Below are 19311 nucleotides of genomic sequence, written 5' to 3' on the forward strand. Positions count from 1 at the left end.
ACAGAGCATGACATTGGATGTCAAAATCACCGTTCTTGAAGCGTTGAAACCACTCACGACACATTCTTTCACTAATAGCGACCTCACCATAAGTATTTGAGAGCATTCGATGAGCCTCAGCTGCAGATTTCTTCATATTGAAGCAAAAAATTAAAACCTCCGTAAATGACGAGAATTTGGCTCGTAAACTGACATTTTCAATCGAGAATAACTTTATGATGCAGACACAAATCGACTAATATTTCTATGATAGATGCCCAAGTTTATTGTATGACGTCTATGATCTATTTATTTCGATCACCACTTACCGCTAAAGCTATCTATAGGAAAACGGCGGAAGCAAAGTTATACACCTAATATGATTTTTTTTACATAATATGATTCTCTCTTCTAGTTAAAAAATAAAATAAAATCTTATTCTATTCGCATTTTAGATGAGGAAAAAATATTGAATAAGAGATTTTATTTAAGAAATTATTTTTATCAAACAAACTTATGGATTAAATTTACAGAATGATACGAAATTATTAGATAAAGCATACAATAGCATAGTTATGTTTAATGACGCAATGTTTTCTTTTGTTGTCTCATCAGATGAGACTCGATGTTCGACGCATTAACAGCTTAATAACGTTTCGATCATGTAAGTTATGAAAAAATTTTTGCTTGTTTTATTGTATAAATAAATATTGTATAAAAAAAAAAAAACTCAATAAATTATTGTATAGAGAGTACAATGACATCGCCATTACATCACTATGCTTAGCTGATTGATTTCTGTTAACATTTTATATGTGAGCATTAATAAAGATCCGAAATTGGATCGAAATGTTTGCAATTATTTTAAATAAACCAAACTTCACATTGTCCTGTGTTAGCTCGAATAAGCATTATTTGATTGTATTGAAATTCTTATTGTTTACGTAAAAGCATTTTGTTCCACACACATTTTGTTACAACTTAAAATACTAACCACATCTAAACGCACGAACTTTAGGTGATATGATTCGCTAACTTTAAATACTTATAATTCAAAAACTATTATAGCCTCGACATACTCACTTATTTTTAACAATAGAAAGAAAAGTGTCAAACAAAAATTGTTTGATTTTGAGGGACACATAATGAGATATCAGTAATTTTTTTTTTAGGTTTTTGTAGGTGGAGGCGTAGAGGATAAATAAAAATTAAATCTGTTTTTTAAATGGAATGATATGTTTTTTTATTTATATTTTGATAGAGTGTTTTAAAACGAATACGGTGATCTATAATTGAAGGTCATTCAAGGTTACACAAAGTCAATTGTAATGGAAAAAATTGTTTCAAGGGACTCTTCGAATATTTTACTAATTTACTTGTTTGCATACTTATCGTTATAACAAGTATTCAAAATAATGAGCCTAAGCATCGACGCATTTTTTTCTAAAACATGTCGATAATACTGCACAACGAATTTCATAAGGATCAAGCGCAACGCAAGCTCTTCATGTTTTTTCTGGTTATTGGCATTTCGCTGTATACTTGTTTTAACTTTCCCCACAAATAAAAATCTATATATAATATACATTAAATGTAAAGAACGTGCGAGCTGTTATTTTCTTATCAGTTCAATGATAATCTACATTTTCTATTTAGCAATTCAGTAATGATCCGTGCAGAATAGGCGTAATATCTATCTTGTTGGTACTATTGATTGTCGTATGTTCAGGAAGATCTAATAATAGTGGCAAATAGTGATTTTTGTTAAAACTGTGTGCATACTTGCGACTATTTAATGTCTTATCAATAAAATAAAGATTAATTATCTTATTATTAAAAATTTCGGCAGATGTTTATGAACTAAGGTTTCTGCCTGTTCACTTCTCCCAACTAATGTGGATTTTTTTATTGACCAATGGCAGTAAATTGTTAGATTTACTAGATTTAGAGTTACTAGATTTACTTGTTCATTGTTTGTAAAGCGTCAGTAAATAAAATTTCAGTGAAAAACATATCCTTTTTCCTTTTAGTAAGTCTTCTTAATGCCCATTTACAAAATTGTACACGATTTTGGAAATCATTGCCGTGTAATCCTTGATGAAGAGTTATGGAAAGGATGAAATTTGTTGGAGTAAAAATATTTCGTTCACTAATATCACTTTCATGTTCAAGCTGTCTTTTATTGATATGTGGATTTAGTACTACAGCGGCTAAAATTTGTTGAATTCCGTTGTCAGTTGCTTTCTTGATTCGTTTGCTTTTATTAATCACACTTCTTGTTCCTTGTTGAAAAATTTTTACTATATTTGAAAAAAACAGAAGGAATGGACACGATTGGGAAATCTTTCAGTATACAAATGCACTGCTTCTCTCATAATTTGACGACATTCACATACATGAAAATCATACCGACTTTTTTTATTTTTATACAACGCATTTTGCAAGACACGTACTTTGATCAATAGAAAAAAATTCAAACTGATCAGTAAATATGGATAAGACTATTAATGCGATTTAATGTTTATTTATATTCAGTGATACTTGAATGATTACGAGCGATATATAACAAGCAGAAAAGGCATGAAATTATTCGAAGAATATCTTGAAACAATTTATTTTCCATTACAATTGACCTTATGTAACCTTAAACATTCAATTATAGGTTACTATATTAGTCTTAAAATGCTCTATCAGAATAAAAAAATTATTCCATTCAAAAAACAGATTTGATTTTATCTATCCTTTACGCCTCCACCCACAAAAAAATTACTGATATCACATTATGTGTCTCTCGAAACCAAGCAACTTTTGGCATTTTTCTTTCTATTGTTAAAAATAAGCGAATTGTTCTGTGGCTTGTTTTAGATGCTTTATCCTATATATAATACAGGATGAATTATTTTAATCGACACATTGAAATATTCCATGAGAAATATAAAATATACTGAAAAATATTTCAGATAAAAGTTGCTCAATTACTAGGAGAAAAGAAGATGATTACCTTGGTTGACCTTGAGAATGTCCCTAAGATCACAAAAACTTACTTAAAATTTCTTAAATTGAAACCTACATTTTTTTATTTTTTTATTTCATATACCAAGTGTACAAGTATGAAAAAGTATGACGATTTTTTTCCCCCAAAAAACACGTTAAATTCGGAAGAATGATAAAAAGAGATTTATTCAAAGTATGCTCCATTGCTAGTTACACATTTTTCCCATCTTTCGGGCAATTTGTGGATACCATGCCAGTAAAAATCTTCCCCTTTTGCCGCGAACCATTCATCGAGCCATTTTTTCACATCTTGAATCAAACGCACACGAACCAAAACGCTATTCAGCAAGTGCGTGACCTATCGATGCAAACAAATAGTAATCGGAAGGAGCCAAGTCTGGTGAGTAAGTCGCATGGGATAGAACTTCCCAGCTGAGTGCTTCCAACGTGTCCCGAACTGGTTTTGCCGTATGTAATGGAGCATTGTCATGGAGAAAAATAATCTTGTGTTGCTTCTTTTGGTATTCTAATCGTTTTTTAAGCAGCGAACGGTTCAAATCGATCAATTGTTGTTGATAGCGTTTGGTATTAACCGTTTCGCCAGGCTTCAATAGCTCATAATAGATCACATCCTTCTGATCCCACCAAACACAGAGCATCGTCTTCCTGCCAAAGCGATTCAGTCTTACGATCGATGTGGATGGTGCGCCTGGATCTACCCATGATGTTTTGCGTTTGGGATTCTAAAAAAAAATCCACTTTTCACCCCCAGTAACGATACGATGCAAGAATGACTTTCTTCTGTATCATTCGAGCAAAATTTCACATGTGTTTTTGCGCCTCTCCATCTGTCTCTCGTTCAATTCATGTGGCACCCATCTGCCGACTTTCTGAATCTTTTCTATCTCTCGTAGGCGATTGGAAACAGCTTGTTGACTAACGCTCAATTGCTCTGCGAGTTGTTTTTGTGTTTGTGAATCATCTTCATCCGGCATGCTTGCAATTCCATGTCTTCGTACTTTTTGGGCGGTGTTCCTTGTCTGCAACATCTCCAATTTTGAAACGCTGAAACCATCGTTCATACGTTTTTTGCGATGTTCACTATAAGCTTCTCCAAGTAATCGGTATGATTCCGCAGTTTTCTTCAAATGAAAACAAAAAATTAATGCTGTCCGCGAATGCTCCTTATTTGGTACAAATTTCGTCATATTAAACACAGCAACACAATACTATGCAAACACTTTTTAATCAAATCACTTTGCGCGTTTGACATTTGTTGATGGTACAATAAAATGGCGTATAATGTTAAATCTTTGTACTTCACACTGCATTGGTGCGCTGTTTCTCAAATTCTGTTTCTCAAATCGTCATTTCATACTTGTACACCTGGTAGCTCACTTTAAAACATTATAATAAAGTATTTTTTCATTAAGTATTTTTCATTGACTATTCATTAAGTGTACAATACTTTACAAATTATTGAACAATATAGGACTTGAAAGTCAACCCTGGAAGTGTTCCGTTTGAATATATTAATATTGATCACTCGCCAAATTGTCATAATGAGTAATTTTTCCAATTCATCCGAATTCAATTCTTTTTATTTTTCTGGTAAAAAATACGGATTTTAGATTAAAGAATTAAAAGAAGCTAAGTTGATTTCCATATGACTTTAACGTATTAAACATAATTAAACAAATGACATCATCTTGTATTAATTCCCTTGAAATTATAAAAGTTTTGCACAAAACATTTTATCAATATAAGCTTTTTGAAAAAAATCAATGCGTCATTTAAATAAAAATTTATTAAAATTATCTTGAAATTTATTGTATAAGTCGAACGTATTATCATAAGATCTAATTCGCATAGATTTTTAAGTCAAAGTCTTCAAATCACATTCCTGTATCTTGGAGAAAATTAATCGTTATAATACTTGCGCCAACGCAAATATTCGAGTGAATTGGGAAAATTATCTATTATAACAATTGATTGGCGGATGGTCAATATTAACATGGTCAAACGAGTTCCCAGCGTTGATTTGTTAATTTTCAAATCCTATACTTGTAAAGTATATACTTAATTAAAAAATACTTTTTTATTATAGTATTTTGGAAAGGTTTTGAAATCGGCTATAAATATGAAATAAGAAATGCGGGTTTCAATCTAAAAAATTTTAGGTACTTGATCTTTTGTGATCTTAAGGACATTCTCAAGGTCAATGAAGCTTACCATCTTCTTTTCCTCTAGTAAGTGAGCAACTTTTGTCTGAAACATTTTTTCATATCTTTTATATTTCTCGGGATACTTCAATATGTCGATTAAAATAAGACAGTACCATTTTAGTGCATTAAGATTTCTTGAAAACTATGGTAGATACGGAAAAATGTTTCAAACAAAAGTTGTATGATTCGAAGGGAGACATAAAAAGGACGTACTAGAATAGAATAGAATAGAATTTATTACACTTCAGCATTTACATAGTCAAAAAGGGGACTTGGTTTACATAAATTCCTTATCCACGTTCATATTCTTAAAGTTTAACATATATATGTTTAATACTATTGGGTTGTCCAGAAAGTTCGTGCTGATTTTGAAGGAAAATTGAAACGCAGAAGATTTAAATTTTAGTATACATTTATTAAATTATATAAGTGTCATTCTGTTCTACAACCTTTCTCCATCTTTCAGGCAACTTGAAAATTCCATCCTTCCAGAATCTCTCAAGTTTTTCAGCGAAAAACTTTTCTAAATGATTTTTTACTTCGATCAAAGAGTTGAAGCTTTTTTCATTAAGGGAATTTTGTAATAATCGAAATAGGTGGAAATCAGAGGGCGCGAGATCTGGTAAATATGGCGGATGGAGTAGAACATCCCAATCGAGCTTCAACAACTTTTGTTGAGTTATCAAAGACACATGAGGCCGCACATTGTCCTGATGAAACACGACGATTCGCTATTTCTGGACGTTTTTGTTCAATTGCTGTCTTCAATTCGTCTAATTGGGAACAATACTTCTCTAAATTTATCGTCTCGTTGTTTGATAAAAGCTCATAATACAGGATCCCTTTCCAAGCCCACCAGACACAGACCTTTTTTGGATGAAGACCGAGGGTGGCTAAAGATGGTTCATTCCGCTTTCCCCAAGATCTTTTTCGCTCAACATTATTGTAAATGATCCATTTTTCATCCCCTGTCACTACTTGCTTCAAAAATGGTGTCCCCTCGTTGCATTTATAGAACAAGTCGCAAATGGAAATGCGATCAGATTTTTCTCCGTTAAATCCTGAGGAACCCATACATCAAAACGGTTTATGTAGCCAAGCTTCACAAAATGCTCGTGGATGGTGGATTTTGACATATTCAACATTTCTGCTAATTTACGTGTCGTATAGCGTGGGTTATTCTCGATCAGTGTTTTAATCTGATCTTCATCTGTAGTGGAGAGCCTACTTGGAAGTTCTTGATCTTCAAGATTGAAATCATTAGCTTTAAACCTAGCAAAGCACTTCCGCACAGTTCTTTCAGCTACAGCACTTTCGCCTTAAACAGCGCATATCTTGTTTGCCGCTTGTGTGGCATTTTTGCCTTTTCAGTAAAAGAAAAACATTAAATGCCTAAAATGCCTGTATTTTGTTTTCTTCCATATTCAAAGGCGATAAAACTGACAAAAATTAACGTATCGCAACCAAATTTTGTTCCAAATATGCCTGAAGTACCGTCTTTTATGATATGTACATGTCATTTGTTTTCAATCGTTCTGATATATTCAGATCTGTCCTTATCCACCTAACAAAAATCGGCACGAACTTTCCGGACAAACCAATATATAAAGTTAAAGTAAAAATAACAGTTTCATCTTTTTAATATGATCTTTTAAATGAAAGAAAATACTATTAATATCAAAATAATGATATTGTGTTTTTTAGACAATTATTACAACATTGATATAAGATTGATATGATATAAGAATATAATATTATTGAAAATTGAAATCAAATTTAAAAAAAAAAGAAAGATTTTATATTGTTGCTTATATGGGAAATAATGATTACGTTGATTAGAATATAACTATTTTAAGATGCAATAATTTTTCTTCTCTGTGAAATGGCTTATGCAAAAGATAATTTTTGGGAGGATTTTGGAACGTCTCCACGAAGTTTACAATTTTTATTCAAGGAAAAAATTAAGTTTCATATAAGAAATTAGTCACTTTTAAAATTTTTTAAAAACAACGATATCTATGACATAATTCACATCGAGACTATATATCCTCCTTGAAATAAAATAATTTTTATCTAAAAGCAAGTTCCTGAGTAGTTACTTCAGCCATATAATCAAATCATGACGTCATAAATGAGAAATGATATGTTGATTTTTCTTGCATGCCATTGTAAATAAAGAGAATTTGAATGAAACGAAATTATGAGATCGCTTTAAAACACTTGTAAAAATGAGCCAAGACTATTCTTACTATAGACATATAAGATAGACCCTCGTGCAAGAAAAGATTTAGTATCAACTTCATGACGCAAAAGGTCGGTATTCAATTCTTATATTTAAGATTGTCTTAAATCAATAAAATTGAATATGAATATCATATTTCGCGTTTTACAGTTGATAGTCACTGAGAAACGACGTGGAGCAAAAAATAGGCGTGGTTTAATCAAACTGCACACATCATATTATCCCTTTCACCATGGCAGAACTAGGCTATATACTGTTCCTCAAATTTACTGAAAATGTTACAGTTTACACTATAGATTTTCAGTCACAGATTTCTATTATAACACTAGACTGCTAACTCCCCACTTTTCCTGTTATCAGATAGTATGTATTACTTGTGGCACATTGTAAAACCGCGCATGCGCAAAACACCATTTATATACTTTCATATACTCGAAGAGATTATATATACACAGAATGAACGAAATTAGACTTATTCAATGCGTTTTTGCATGAAATGAATCTGAAATGATCTGAAATAAATAGTGGTGCACATAGTTTGTAACAGTTCGTGAAAATTAAAGGTTAGATCGCCATGACATCTTATATACTTAAAAACTAATCACGGAATGGCTGGTCACATGACCTATTGATATCTCTTTTCTATACATGGTTTTCCATTGCGCGCAGACAACATTTTTATATAAGAAAAAATAGGAAGTTAGCAGTCTAGTGTTATAATAGGAGTGTGTTTTCAGTACTGGCAGTCAATTTTGGAACACAGCCTTAGAGAGACACACAGTCCAACTGTACATATTATCCCTTCCACTATACCCGGAGCGGATCGGATAGTGATCGGGTCGAGCGAGTTTTGAACATTCGGGACCTGGAAGTCGATTCTGTATCTTCAAACAAGGTGAAAATTACAAAAGCGAGCAAATTTACTAGGTGTTGATCAATGAAATAATCAGTATTCTAGTAAATTCGCTCACTTATAATTTTCACTTCATTTCGAGATACAGAATCGATCCTCTGCTCGATCCGATTATTAGGATGCGGGTACCCGAAAATATAGATCGGGTCGATCAGTCCGACCCGATCTGTATTTTCGAGTACCCGCACACTCCTAAATACACACACACACACACACACACACACACACACACACACACACACACACACACACACACATATTCACAATTTAAAATATAGTTATTTTTATTTTTTGTAATTTCATGAAATATTTTCATATGATTGTTAATAATTATTACATATGAATCTGTTATAGGTTCTGCCATTGTTAATAATAATTATTTAAAGAGGTATAAATTATTAAAAATTAAAAAATTTAATTTAAATATATGCTAAGAATTCTTATATTATTTTTAATAATTTTAACAAAAAGTCTTTACTGGATATTCTTTTTTCGTTTATTAACATTAAATTTAAATAATTATTATTACATGAGGATTTTTTTATACTTATTGTTAAAGTTATGAATTTTCAAAGAGTTTACATTCCATGGAGAGATAAATTTTAATTAATTACACACTATTATTTCTTAGAATGAAAAAAAGCAGCTAGAGACAGCATATGTGAAAATCAACTAACAGAAGTACAATATGTAAATTTTAATAAAAGGACGTGAGCTATTATTTAATAACTATTTATGTATATTTAACGGTTTTTAAAAAATGAAGATGACTCAATAAAGGTCGAAACATTTATTATTATAGTTATTTTGACAAATGTATTAGATATATGAAGATATTCGCAAATTTGAACTAGCGTCAGCTTTTATGTTTCTTTATTAATTTGATTTAATCTTAAAGCTGTTTTATATTATTATTACTTTTGTATGTATATCGTTGCTCAAAGTCATGACACCTTGACATCATATATCAAGGTTAAGATAATAAAAATTCATTTTTACATTAAAAATAAAAATGAGAGGAATAATCTCCAATAATTGTTTTGATTTTGATATATGATCGTAACTGATCTGAGCAACATTCAAAAGATTTTAACCGTCAATTGGGTATCTTGAATAATGCAAATGCTGATCACGATGTAATGTTTTGGAAAGCTCTTAAAATAAGCTGAAATAAGAATATGGAATAAAAAAGGAATTTCATTAAAAAAATTACGCACGCACGCACGCACGCATGCACACGAACACATACACAAGGTGTCCCCTAATTACTGACAATACTCGTATTTTTTTAATGGCATCTAACGGGAAAAATGCCACGAACTTTTTCCCACACCTAATATAATGATAGATATATCAATATCGGACAAACAAAAGGCATAATGATATTATGAATTCTAATCATAGTGATATGATAAGATATCATGAGAATCCTATTTTTTTTCAAAAGAATATTCTGTGCACATGTGTGTGTTGCTATTAGAAGTTAGGCTAAAAGTGGGAAATGGAATGCTAAGAATAGGGTTGGTTTTGAATCTAATATATTAATAAGCGAAAGAGATATAACAAGAATATTCTCTTTTTCTTTTAATATTTATTTCAAATGTATTACTCTTTATACTGAATTGAAAGATTTTAATAATATTTATCAATAGTTGCAGGCGCTGCCCCTTATGGAGTATTTCCCAATCAGCCTCAATTGTACGCGACGCAAGGTCCACCACCGCCGACGTATGATCAAACTCTTACACATCCTATGGTGAGTCATTTCGTTTCTATTCGAAGAAGAACAATAATCATAATTTCATCAAAAATTTCAACAAATATTGATTCTCGTTTAGATGTATCAACCAATGTACGGGCAAGGATATCCTTTACAATATTATCCACCAGGATATCCCTTGCAATATTATCCGCCGTTAGCTGCGACAACAGCATACTATCCTGCTATGCAACCCGCCCCTGTAAGACCTACCATTATGGTACCTGTAAGTATCAATATGTATTTCTCTAAAAAAAATTATTTCTAGCGAAGTTTAAAACATATTGTTACACAAACTTAATTTTTTAAAAATATACATTGGTCCAAAAATTAAAGAATTTACCTATTCCTCCAAAAATGGATAATTTTCAAGAGAATATAATTTCATAAAAAATTATCTAAAAAGCATTTTAAAGTTTAAAGTTTAAAGTTTAAAGTCTTTATTTTTCATATCATTAGTATAGATGATTTAAGAAAAAATTAGGTCTTTTTATTTGTTTTTTAATACTGAGCACTGAGCGATATTCCATTCGTCTTCTGTCATCAAAGTCAAACAAACGCTTTTTGTTTCAATATTAAATAATTCAGTGAAGAAAATTGTACAATGCTCAAAAAGTATGCAAATTAAAGTTAAAGATTTACTCTTTCGAAAATTGCTTTTGTGTGCAATTTTTAATTCACCCTATGGAAACTTGTAGACCAAGAGGCCACTGTAGTAATTTTGTTACCCATAGCGACAAGTGGGTAACTTTTTATTTTATGTAAAACATAAAAACAATACATATATTTAAGTTCTGTCGCGATCGCTTCAAGAGAAGATGGGCTTTCCAAAATGTTACAGATTTTGATTTTTGAAAGCGTCAAGGTTGAATGTTGTTGCAATCGATAGTTAAAATCTTTATTTCAAGACAGGCAGATACCTCTCAAAAGGGTACAAGGGAACGCCATACTGCATTAATTGGTAATTAATTGGTAAATTTTTTCTGAAAAAAAAATCGATAGCGACAACATTGAATTTTTGTCTATTAACTATTTAATTTTGATATCAATTATCGAGAAATATGATTCCTCCCCATGCCTTTTTTTGGATGGTCATGAAAGCAGCCATACTTATCCAATATGAACAATTTTACTTTCTTCTTTTTCTTATTTGGAATAAGAAAATTGTACATGTTCAGATAGGTATGGCTATTCTTCGTGACCATCCGAAAGGTATAGGAATCACATTTTTCGACAATTGATATCAAAATTAAGCATTAGACAGAAATTCAACTTTGTCGCTATTTTTTTTTTTAAATTTACCATTTTGATCCAGTATGACGATCTCTTGCATCCTTCTGAGGGGTATGGAAGTCCGCTTATCTTGAAATAAGGGTATTAACTATTAATTGCAACAACATTAAATCTTAACGCCTTCAATAAAAAAATCAAAATCTACAAAATTTTAGAAAGCCTACCTTCCCTTCAAACAACCGAGCTTAAATATATAGTATACTATATGTATTGGTTTATATATTAGGTGTACAACTTTGCTTCCGCCGTTTTTCTATAGATGGCTTTAGCGGTAAGTGGTGGTCGAAATAAATAGATCATAGACGTCATACAATAAACTTGGGCATCCATCAACATAACCCCATAGAAACATTAGTCGATTTGTGTCTGCATCATAAAGTTATTCTCGATTGAAAATGTCAGTTTACGAGCCAAATTCTCGTCATTTGCGGGAGGTTAATTTTTTGCTTCAATATGAAGAAATCTGAGCTGAGGCTCATCGAATGCTCTCAAATACTTATGGGCTCTCAAATACTTATGAGGCCGCTATTAGTGAAAGAACGTGTCGTGAGTGGTTTCAACGCTTCAACGGTGATTTTGACGTCCAAGGTCATGCTCTGTATTTGGTGGGACCAGCTCGGCGTAGTGTATTATGAACTGTTAAAACCGACTGAAACAATCACAGGCGATCGATATCGAACGCAATTGATGCGTTTGAGCCGAGCATTGAAAGACAAACGGCCGCAATACGAGAGACACGATAAAGTGATTTTGCAGCATGACAATGCTCGACCCCATGTTGCGAAAGTGGTCAAGACATACTTGGAAACGTTGAAATGGGAAGTCCTACCCCACCCGCCGTATTCTTCAGACGTCCCTCTGACTATCACTTGTTTCGATCAATGGCACATGGCCTGGCTGACCAGCACTTCCGGTCTTATGAAGAAGTAAAAAATTGGATCGATTCGTGAATAGCCTCAAAAGATGACCAGTTTTTTCGGCGCGGGATTCGTACGCTACCCGAAAGATGGGAGAAAGTAGTGGCCGGCGATGGACAATACTTTGAATCATAAATGTATAACCAGTTTTTTACAATAAAGCTTCGAATTTCGGAAAAAAACGGCGGAAGCAAAGTTGTACCTAATAAAATAAAAGATTATCCATTTCCCATACTTGTTGCTATGGGTAACAAAATCACTAGTGGTCTCTTGGTCTATTGGCAAAGTTCGTAAAAAATTTTGAGATTTGAATTTTTATCCATATCCATAAAAAATCAGTTAAATCGTTATTTAAACTACCGATTAAACTACCGATTTGAACTACCGAAAAGTAAAACTTTCAAGCTTTAAAATGCTTTTTTTGAATCATCTCATTATAATAAATTTTAACAAAGTTATATTTCCTTGAAAATTTCATTTGGAAGGACCATTCATATTGGAAAGCAATATAAGTGATCCTTCAATTTTTTGACATAGTGTATACCCAATGTATTTGATTTAGATGCATACACTCAGTTATTTTTTTAAATAATATTAGGTGTACAACTTTGCTTCCGCCGTTTTTTTTCCGAAATTCGAGGCTTTATTGTAAAAAACTGGTTATACATTTATGATTCGAAGTATTGTCCATCGCTGGCCACTACTTTCTCCCATCTTTCGGGTAGCGTACGAATCCCGCGTCGAAAAAACTGGTCATCTTTTGAGGCTATCCACGAATCGATCCAATTTTTTACTTCTTCATAAGACCGGAAGTGCTGGTCAGCCAGGCCGTGTGCCATTGATCGAAACAAGTGATAGTCAGAGGGAGCAACGTCTGGAGAATACGGCGGGTGGGGTAGGACTTCCCATTTCAACGTTTCCAAGTATGTCTTGACCACTTTCGCAACATGGGGTCGAGCATTGTCATGCTGCAAAATCACTTTATCGTGTCTCTCGTTGTATTGCGGCCGTTTGTCTTTCAATGCTCGGCTCAAACGCATCAATTGCATTCGATACCGCTCGCCTGTGATTGTTTCAGTCGGTTTTAACAGTTCATAATACACTACGCCGAGCTGGTCCCACCAAATACAGAGCATAACCTTGGACGTCAAAATCACCGTTCTTGAAGCGTTGAAACCACTCACGACACGTTCTTTCACTAATAGCGGCCTCACCATAAGTATTTGAGAGCATTCGATGAGCCTCAGCCGCAGATTTCTTCATATTGAAGCAAAAAATAAAAACCTCCCGCAAATGACGAGAATTTGGCTCGTAAACTGACATTTTCAATCGAGAATAACTTTATGATGCAGACACAAATCGACTAATGTTTCTATGGGGTTATGTTGACAGATGCCCAAGTTTATTGTATGACGTCTATGATCTATTTATTTCGACCACCACTTACCGCTAAAGCCATCTATAGGAAAACAGCGGAAGCAAAGTTGTACACCTAATAAAATTATAAAAAATTTTTCAACACAATTCGACACGTCTTCTCATTGAAGATCGAACACGTTCAAAGATTCCGGATTTATTCCGTATTTGTTGACAACACTTTTCAATTCTCTGAGTTAATTCATCTATTGTATCAACTGATGTGGCATATATCATCCAAAGTTGAATACAACAATCTCTGCGTAATTAGATAATCACATACGTGAATGGACGTCCTTGAATGAACTAATTAAGAGACTTGGAAACGGTTATCAACAAATAAACCTGGAATTTTTGATCTTCAATGACGAAACATGCCAAATTATGTATTGACATGAGTCGAAGGCACGTTGAACATTTATTGTAGATTTAATTTATTTTCTATTTTTCACAGAAGAAAATGTTTCATAACTCAGAAATAAAAGATTTTCGGACTACTATTCATTAAGACTTTTTGATTTTACGCTTTAACGAGTATTACATACCCCTAAAATTTGATACCACCTTTTGGGAACACTCTGTATATATAATGACTTAAATAATATTCTTGAAACTTCCACGGGTGCTTTCTATATAAAGATTATGCGTTTCGTGAGTTTTCTCCGTGTCTCTGAGGAGTGCAGTATCAGGCTGCTCCTGGCCCTGATGAAGTGGACTCCAAGGTTCACGAAACGTTGGCATTCTAAGAATATATCTGAACACCGAGAAAACTCGCGAAACGCATAATCTTTATATGACTTAAATAAGTTTAAAATTTAATAAAATGTTTTTAACACAGACAGTTTTAGTTCTTTAATTGAATAATATATCCATTGTATTATAGTTTTGTATTTTTGTAAGATATTTTATGAACGAATTCAATAAACATGCAAATCATAATATCTCATAAATAATTATCAAAAAATGAATTTGTTATAAAATAAGCTGAAATCGTATGATGTTTGATTTCTTAAATGATAAACATACATGTATGATGCATTCTAAAATACATTAATGCATTAAAATGCCGAAGACATAGAGCATGGATTGTGTGACCATTCATCGATGTGTAACATTTATCGATAAAAATGAGAGATAGGACGCAAAGTCTCTATCTGTTTCTATTCAGCCAATCACAATGTGTTAAAAAGAGAAGATGACGTCTTCATGCTCCCTCTCATTTTTGTTAACCACATTTGATATATTTAAATACGAATATTCATAGTTTGTTTTTATTGTAAGATCGTCTTAAGTAATATTAAGATATTACAACCCTCTAATTTGCTTAAGAATGTACTTAAGACAATTTCAAATATAAGAATTAACTATGAATACTGCATGCTGATACGTATGATTTCTGTATTTATTATGCACTATTTCGTTATGCACTAGCTTGCTATACTACACTGAAAAAAATGTTTGTTTATATCAACAAGATGTATATGGTTAAATGCATTTCGATTAAACCAAGTAAAATTTCTGAAAATTATTATGGACAGGATACTTGAGATTTTACAAGAACAGTTGATAGATTATACTACAAAGATTTGTTTAATATTTTCTTCTCTCTTTGAATCTACAAAATTCCAATTATATTCACTAGACATTACGAGACATTACCAAACATTACCAAAATCTGGAGACGGTAGTGTCTCGGAAATGCATTGAGCATAGCCGTGCTCTTTTACGTTCTAGTTAACATTAATGTCAACGCACCCCAGCAGTTCTATTATTGACATTATTATTGTGCAAGTCGAACAAAGATGAAAATGAACACATATTTATTTAAATTGTTTTGTGTCATGCATGTAATATTATCCTGTAATGAAATGCAACAATTACTTATATAAGATTCTTGTTACTAAAGACATAAGATTTAAGTCATAAAACTGTCTTAAAATTATAAGTCAGCCTTTTTGCTAAGATCTTTGCTAAAAAAAGATATCGGAGTTCATCTCCAAAATCTTTTTTTAATTATTGACATTCCTAATATTTGTTTCGCAGAATGGTTTTGACGGTACCCGGTTCGATGGCATCTCGCAACCGGTGTTGCCACCACCGCCACCTGGAGTGGCCGCGAACGCTGCGCAGCTGGCCGCGATGGCCGGCCATAGTGTGGCTCTCTCGCAAAAGAAGGGCTCGTTCCTGGGAGGAGGAACGGAGGGCGGTTATACCTTTTGGTAAACCACCTAAAACCATCTTTCGTAATACACGTACACGCAGAAAACATACACTCATGTACACGCCACATTAATTGTCGGAAGCGCCGTATTGTTGAGACGACGAGATTATGTAGGTAAATTTCCGTTAGAGTTCTGCTTTTCTCATCTCTGGCAGTTCCATCGATATCTATTAGTATACGTGTGCGCGGACTGATCCCACACACACACATACACACATAATACAAATACGTACATATACATACCGTATACACATATACAATAATATAAAATACACATTTTAACATGATACTGAAGGCAGCAACCGTGAGAGTTCCCACGCGATTCATATACGGCGATATTTGCGATCGATAGAAGCGATCCAATGATCTCAAGGACATCGCCGCCGTCTTGGTGATCGATCTGCGCCTCTCATGTACTATTGAACTGCAGAAAATCGTCCCGGCCGAGGAAGACTCGGACATAACGACGCTCGTCGAACATCCTCGAAAACTAATTCCTCGAAAGCTCATCATTCTGTAGAGAAGTCGGGAGACAGTGAGAGAGCATTGCGAGTTTGAAGGATTCATAAAGATCCGAAAATTTCGTGAAAGCCTGAGATCCGAGATACCAAGAATCCATGATTATCGATGACTTGAGGAAACGCCCGTTATATCAGATCTGAAAATTTCAAATTCTTATGATCAAAATTTTCTAGAATTCGAAAGGCCTCAAAAAATCAGAATCAATCATCAGTTTGCTCTAATTATCGAATCGAAGAAAATATAAATTTCGAGTTTCATAAATCTGAGATTTAAAAATCGGAAAATTGAAATTTCAAAGAACGAAAAATTTCAAAATCTCAATTTTGGAGGATTAGAGCATTTCTGAGAATCCATAAATCTGCGAATTCAAAGACTCAAATTGCTATGATATAAGGCATTAGAACACGTAAAGATACAGAACTCTAGTTTGAAGGATACGAAGTAGTGACTTATTTATGATCTCGACTTTCCCAGGATTCAAGGTATTCAGGATCTAACTTTAGTGGCTTCTATTAGTTAAGGTTACAGAGATTCGAGAATTTTAGTTAAATTTTCTTAAATTTAATTACACCGATTAAGCATTTCCGATAAGATAAAATATTAAGATCATACATATGTAAGTTTCCGAAGATCTGTGTCTTTGGTAACTCGCGAATTCGGGAGTTCTACAGTCGGAAGACCCGAAGGCTCGAAGCAGTCAATGTGCGTTTCCTACGATAATAGTTATTGTGAAAATGTTATTTTACAAAGGACAAACTTTAGTTAGACCAACGAAAGGCAGACTGAAAGGCCACTGACAAGAAACGACATTGTCGTTGCGCTCATCAAAACGGAAAGAAGAAAAGGATCAAGGATAGAGAGAGAAGCCCAATGTCGACAATTGTAGAAATTCACGAGACATATTGCGTTGATATTTATATTTAAATTATTGTTATTTAAACAATTTATTTGCAGATCCTCCTTAGAGACAGAATCATCGGTGCGATGCGTTTCAACAATTTATTTTATATCTCGAGAGAGTGAGAATAGAAAACAGAGGGAGTGAGAGAGAGAGAGAGAGAGAGAGAGAGAGAGAGAGAGAGAGAAAGTGGAATGAATTTTATATCACGGAAAAGCGTGCAATAAGCGTAAATATTGTAACAATAAAAAAAACGATATTAATTGAAAAATTGTGAACTTGTTATCACATTGAATGAGTGAGAAAACAAGAATGTGAGAGAGAATATACTGCGTGTGAGTGACAAAAAGTATGAATAAATGAGAGAGAAAAGTAAATGAAGGTAAACAATGAGTTGAGACAAAAATGTACCACTGCGCGATGATCAATTGTATGTACTAGTTAATAAATGCTATGATCATGCAATTCGTTAATCAGAATTTGTTTTCTTTTGGTCAGCGACAATTTCTTTATACGTAAAAGTACATAAAGAAACTAATTTTTAATGTTTTAAATCAGATTTTAAGATAGATATGTCCGAAATAGGATAGAACATATAGGAGAGTGACGTCGTATGTTCACTTAATGCTAACTAATGAATTGTTTTATTTATTACAAATAACATTTATGATAAATTGTACAAAAATATTTTATAAATTTCTAAGTCTAATTTAATTAAAATTTTTTGCGATTATTATTTATAGTTCTGATTGCAGCATTATGCTGTTTATAAAAAGTATCAAGTATTTTTGAATTCTGAAAAATCAAGTATCTCTCAACACAACACTTACATATTTCATGCAGATCTTTTCGAAAGGTCTTCCTTTTGTTGTGTAGTCAACTGCGTGATACCAACGATTTTGGGCATTTGACCTTGAACCAATTCCAATTTCAACAATGCATCCAAATTCTGAATCTCATGTTGTGCTTTGCGTAGACTCTAAAAAATTTAGATTTGACAGAATTTTAGAATTTATCTTTGACAATTACTATATCACGAATATATATCCATCTTACCAATCGTAGTTCGCTATTTACTTGAGGATCTAACTTGGCAAATTTCTTTTTCTGCAAAAATTCTTGTACGGTAAATCCGAGAAAACCTTCCAGAACCTAAAAGCATTTCAGTAATTCACATTTATCAATCTTCGGGAGGTCGCGAAGATAATATCACGCCAGAGATCACGATGTATCTGAGAAATACAAATATCTTAAATAAATATTGCATCTTTCACAAAAAAAAATGTGAATGCATGAAAATGTTTTATTTCAATAACAATATTAAAAATAAATCTGATTGGATTAATTATCTGATTGGATAACAATTCTGATTAAAAATAAAAAAATTAAAATTTTGTGATAGAATTTATTAATTCTAATTGAGAATAATTCTTATTAATATAATTGGACTCTTTTAGTTCGTCCATTTTCAAATAGAAATTTTTCTCACTGTACAATTTATCAAAATTTATATTTTTCTAATAAAACAATGAAAACAATAGGGTTACGAGCCAAACTAGATGTTTAGTGCTAAGATAATATAAACAATAAAATAATTCTAAACAAACGTTTCGACCCCTATCGGGTCATTCTCAACTAGTTTGCATTAAAAGTTGATTATGAAAAACCCTGCACTATCCTATATGAAATTGGTCCCGGTGAAATCAAATGGTTTTCATACATGTTATAGCTAGTCGGATACTTTGGGTAATACTTAATGTTGGTGATATTATAAAAGCCTTATAACTCGAAAAGTACTTCATGAAAAAATATCTTATTATAGTGTTTTGGAAAGCTCTCGAGATGTGCTGTAAGGATATGCAATTAAAAATAGGGAATTTCATTTAAAAAATTCAAAGTGACATTGCTCTGACCCCCCCCCCCCCCCCCCTC

General features: G+C 32.7%; 2 protein-coding genes across 6 annotated transcripts in view; one reads left to right on the plus strand and one right to left on the minus strand.

The window, feature by feature from the left end:
• The window catches only part of LOC108692179 (DAZ-associated protein 2-like), a 38260-nt gene extending 22299 nt beyond the window's left edge, over nt 1–15961 (plus strand). Inside the window, exons 3-5 of the mRNA XM_018200343.1 lie at nt 10006–10109; nt 10192–10338; nt 15782–15961. Coding sequence (XP_018055832.1) covers nt 10006–10109; nt 10192–10338; nt 15782–15961 — 431 coding nt within the window. The remainder of the gene's footprint in view (nt 1–10005; nt 10110–10191; nt 10339–15781) is intronic.
• Nucleotides 15875–19311, minus strand: part of LOC108692178 (recQ-mediated genome instability protein 1-like) — a 7272-nt gene continuing 3835 nt past the window's right edge. For 3 of the 5 annotated variants that reach the window (XM_018200340.1, XM_018200338.1, XM_018200341.1), the window contains exons 9-10: nt 18436–18531; nt 18006–18358 (exon numbers count right to left, since the gene is read on the minus strand). In XM_018200340.1, the coding sequence (XP_018055829.1) occupies nt 18215–18358; nt 18436–18531 (240 nt within the window). In that variant the 3' untranslated portion in view covers nt 18006–18214. Of the gene's footprint in view, nt 16618–18005; nt 18359–18435; nt 18612–19311 lie in introns of those variants that run through there. The other 2 variants (XM_018200339.1, XM_018200342.1) reach the window with 2 other exon arrangements.

The sequence above is a fragment of the Atta colombica genome, unplaced genomic scaffold (assembly GCF_001594045.1).
Source record: "Atta colombica isolate Treedump-2 unplaced genomic scaffold, Acol1.0 scaffold63, whole genome shotgun sequence".
NCBI classification, from domain to species: Eukaryota; Metazoa; Arthropoda; class Insecta; order Hymenoptera; family Formicidae; genus Atta; species Atta colombica.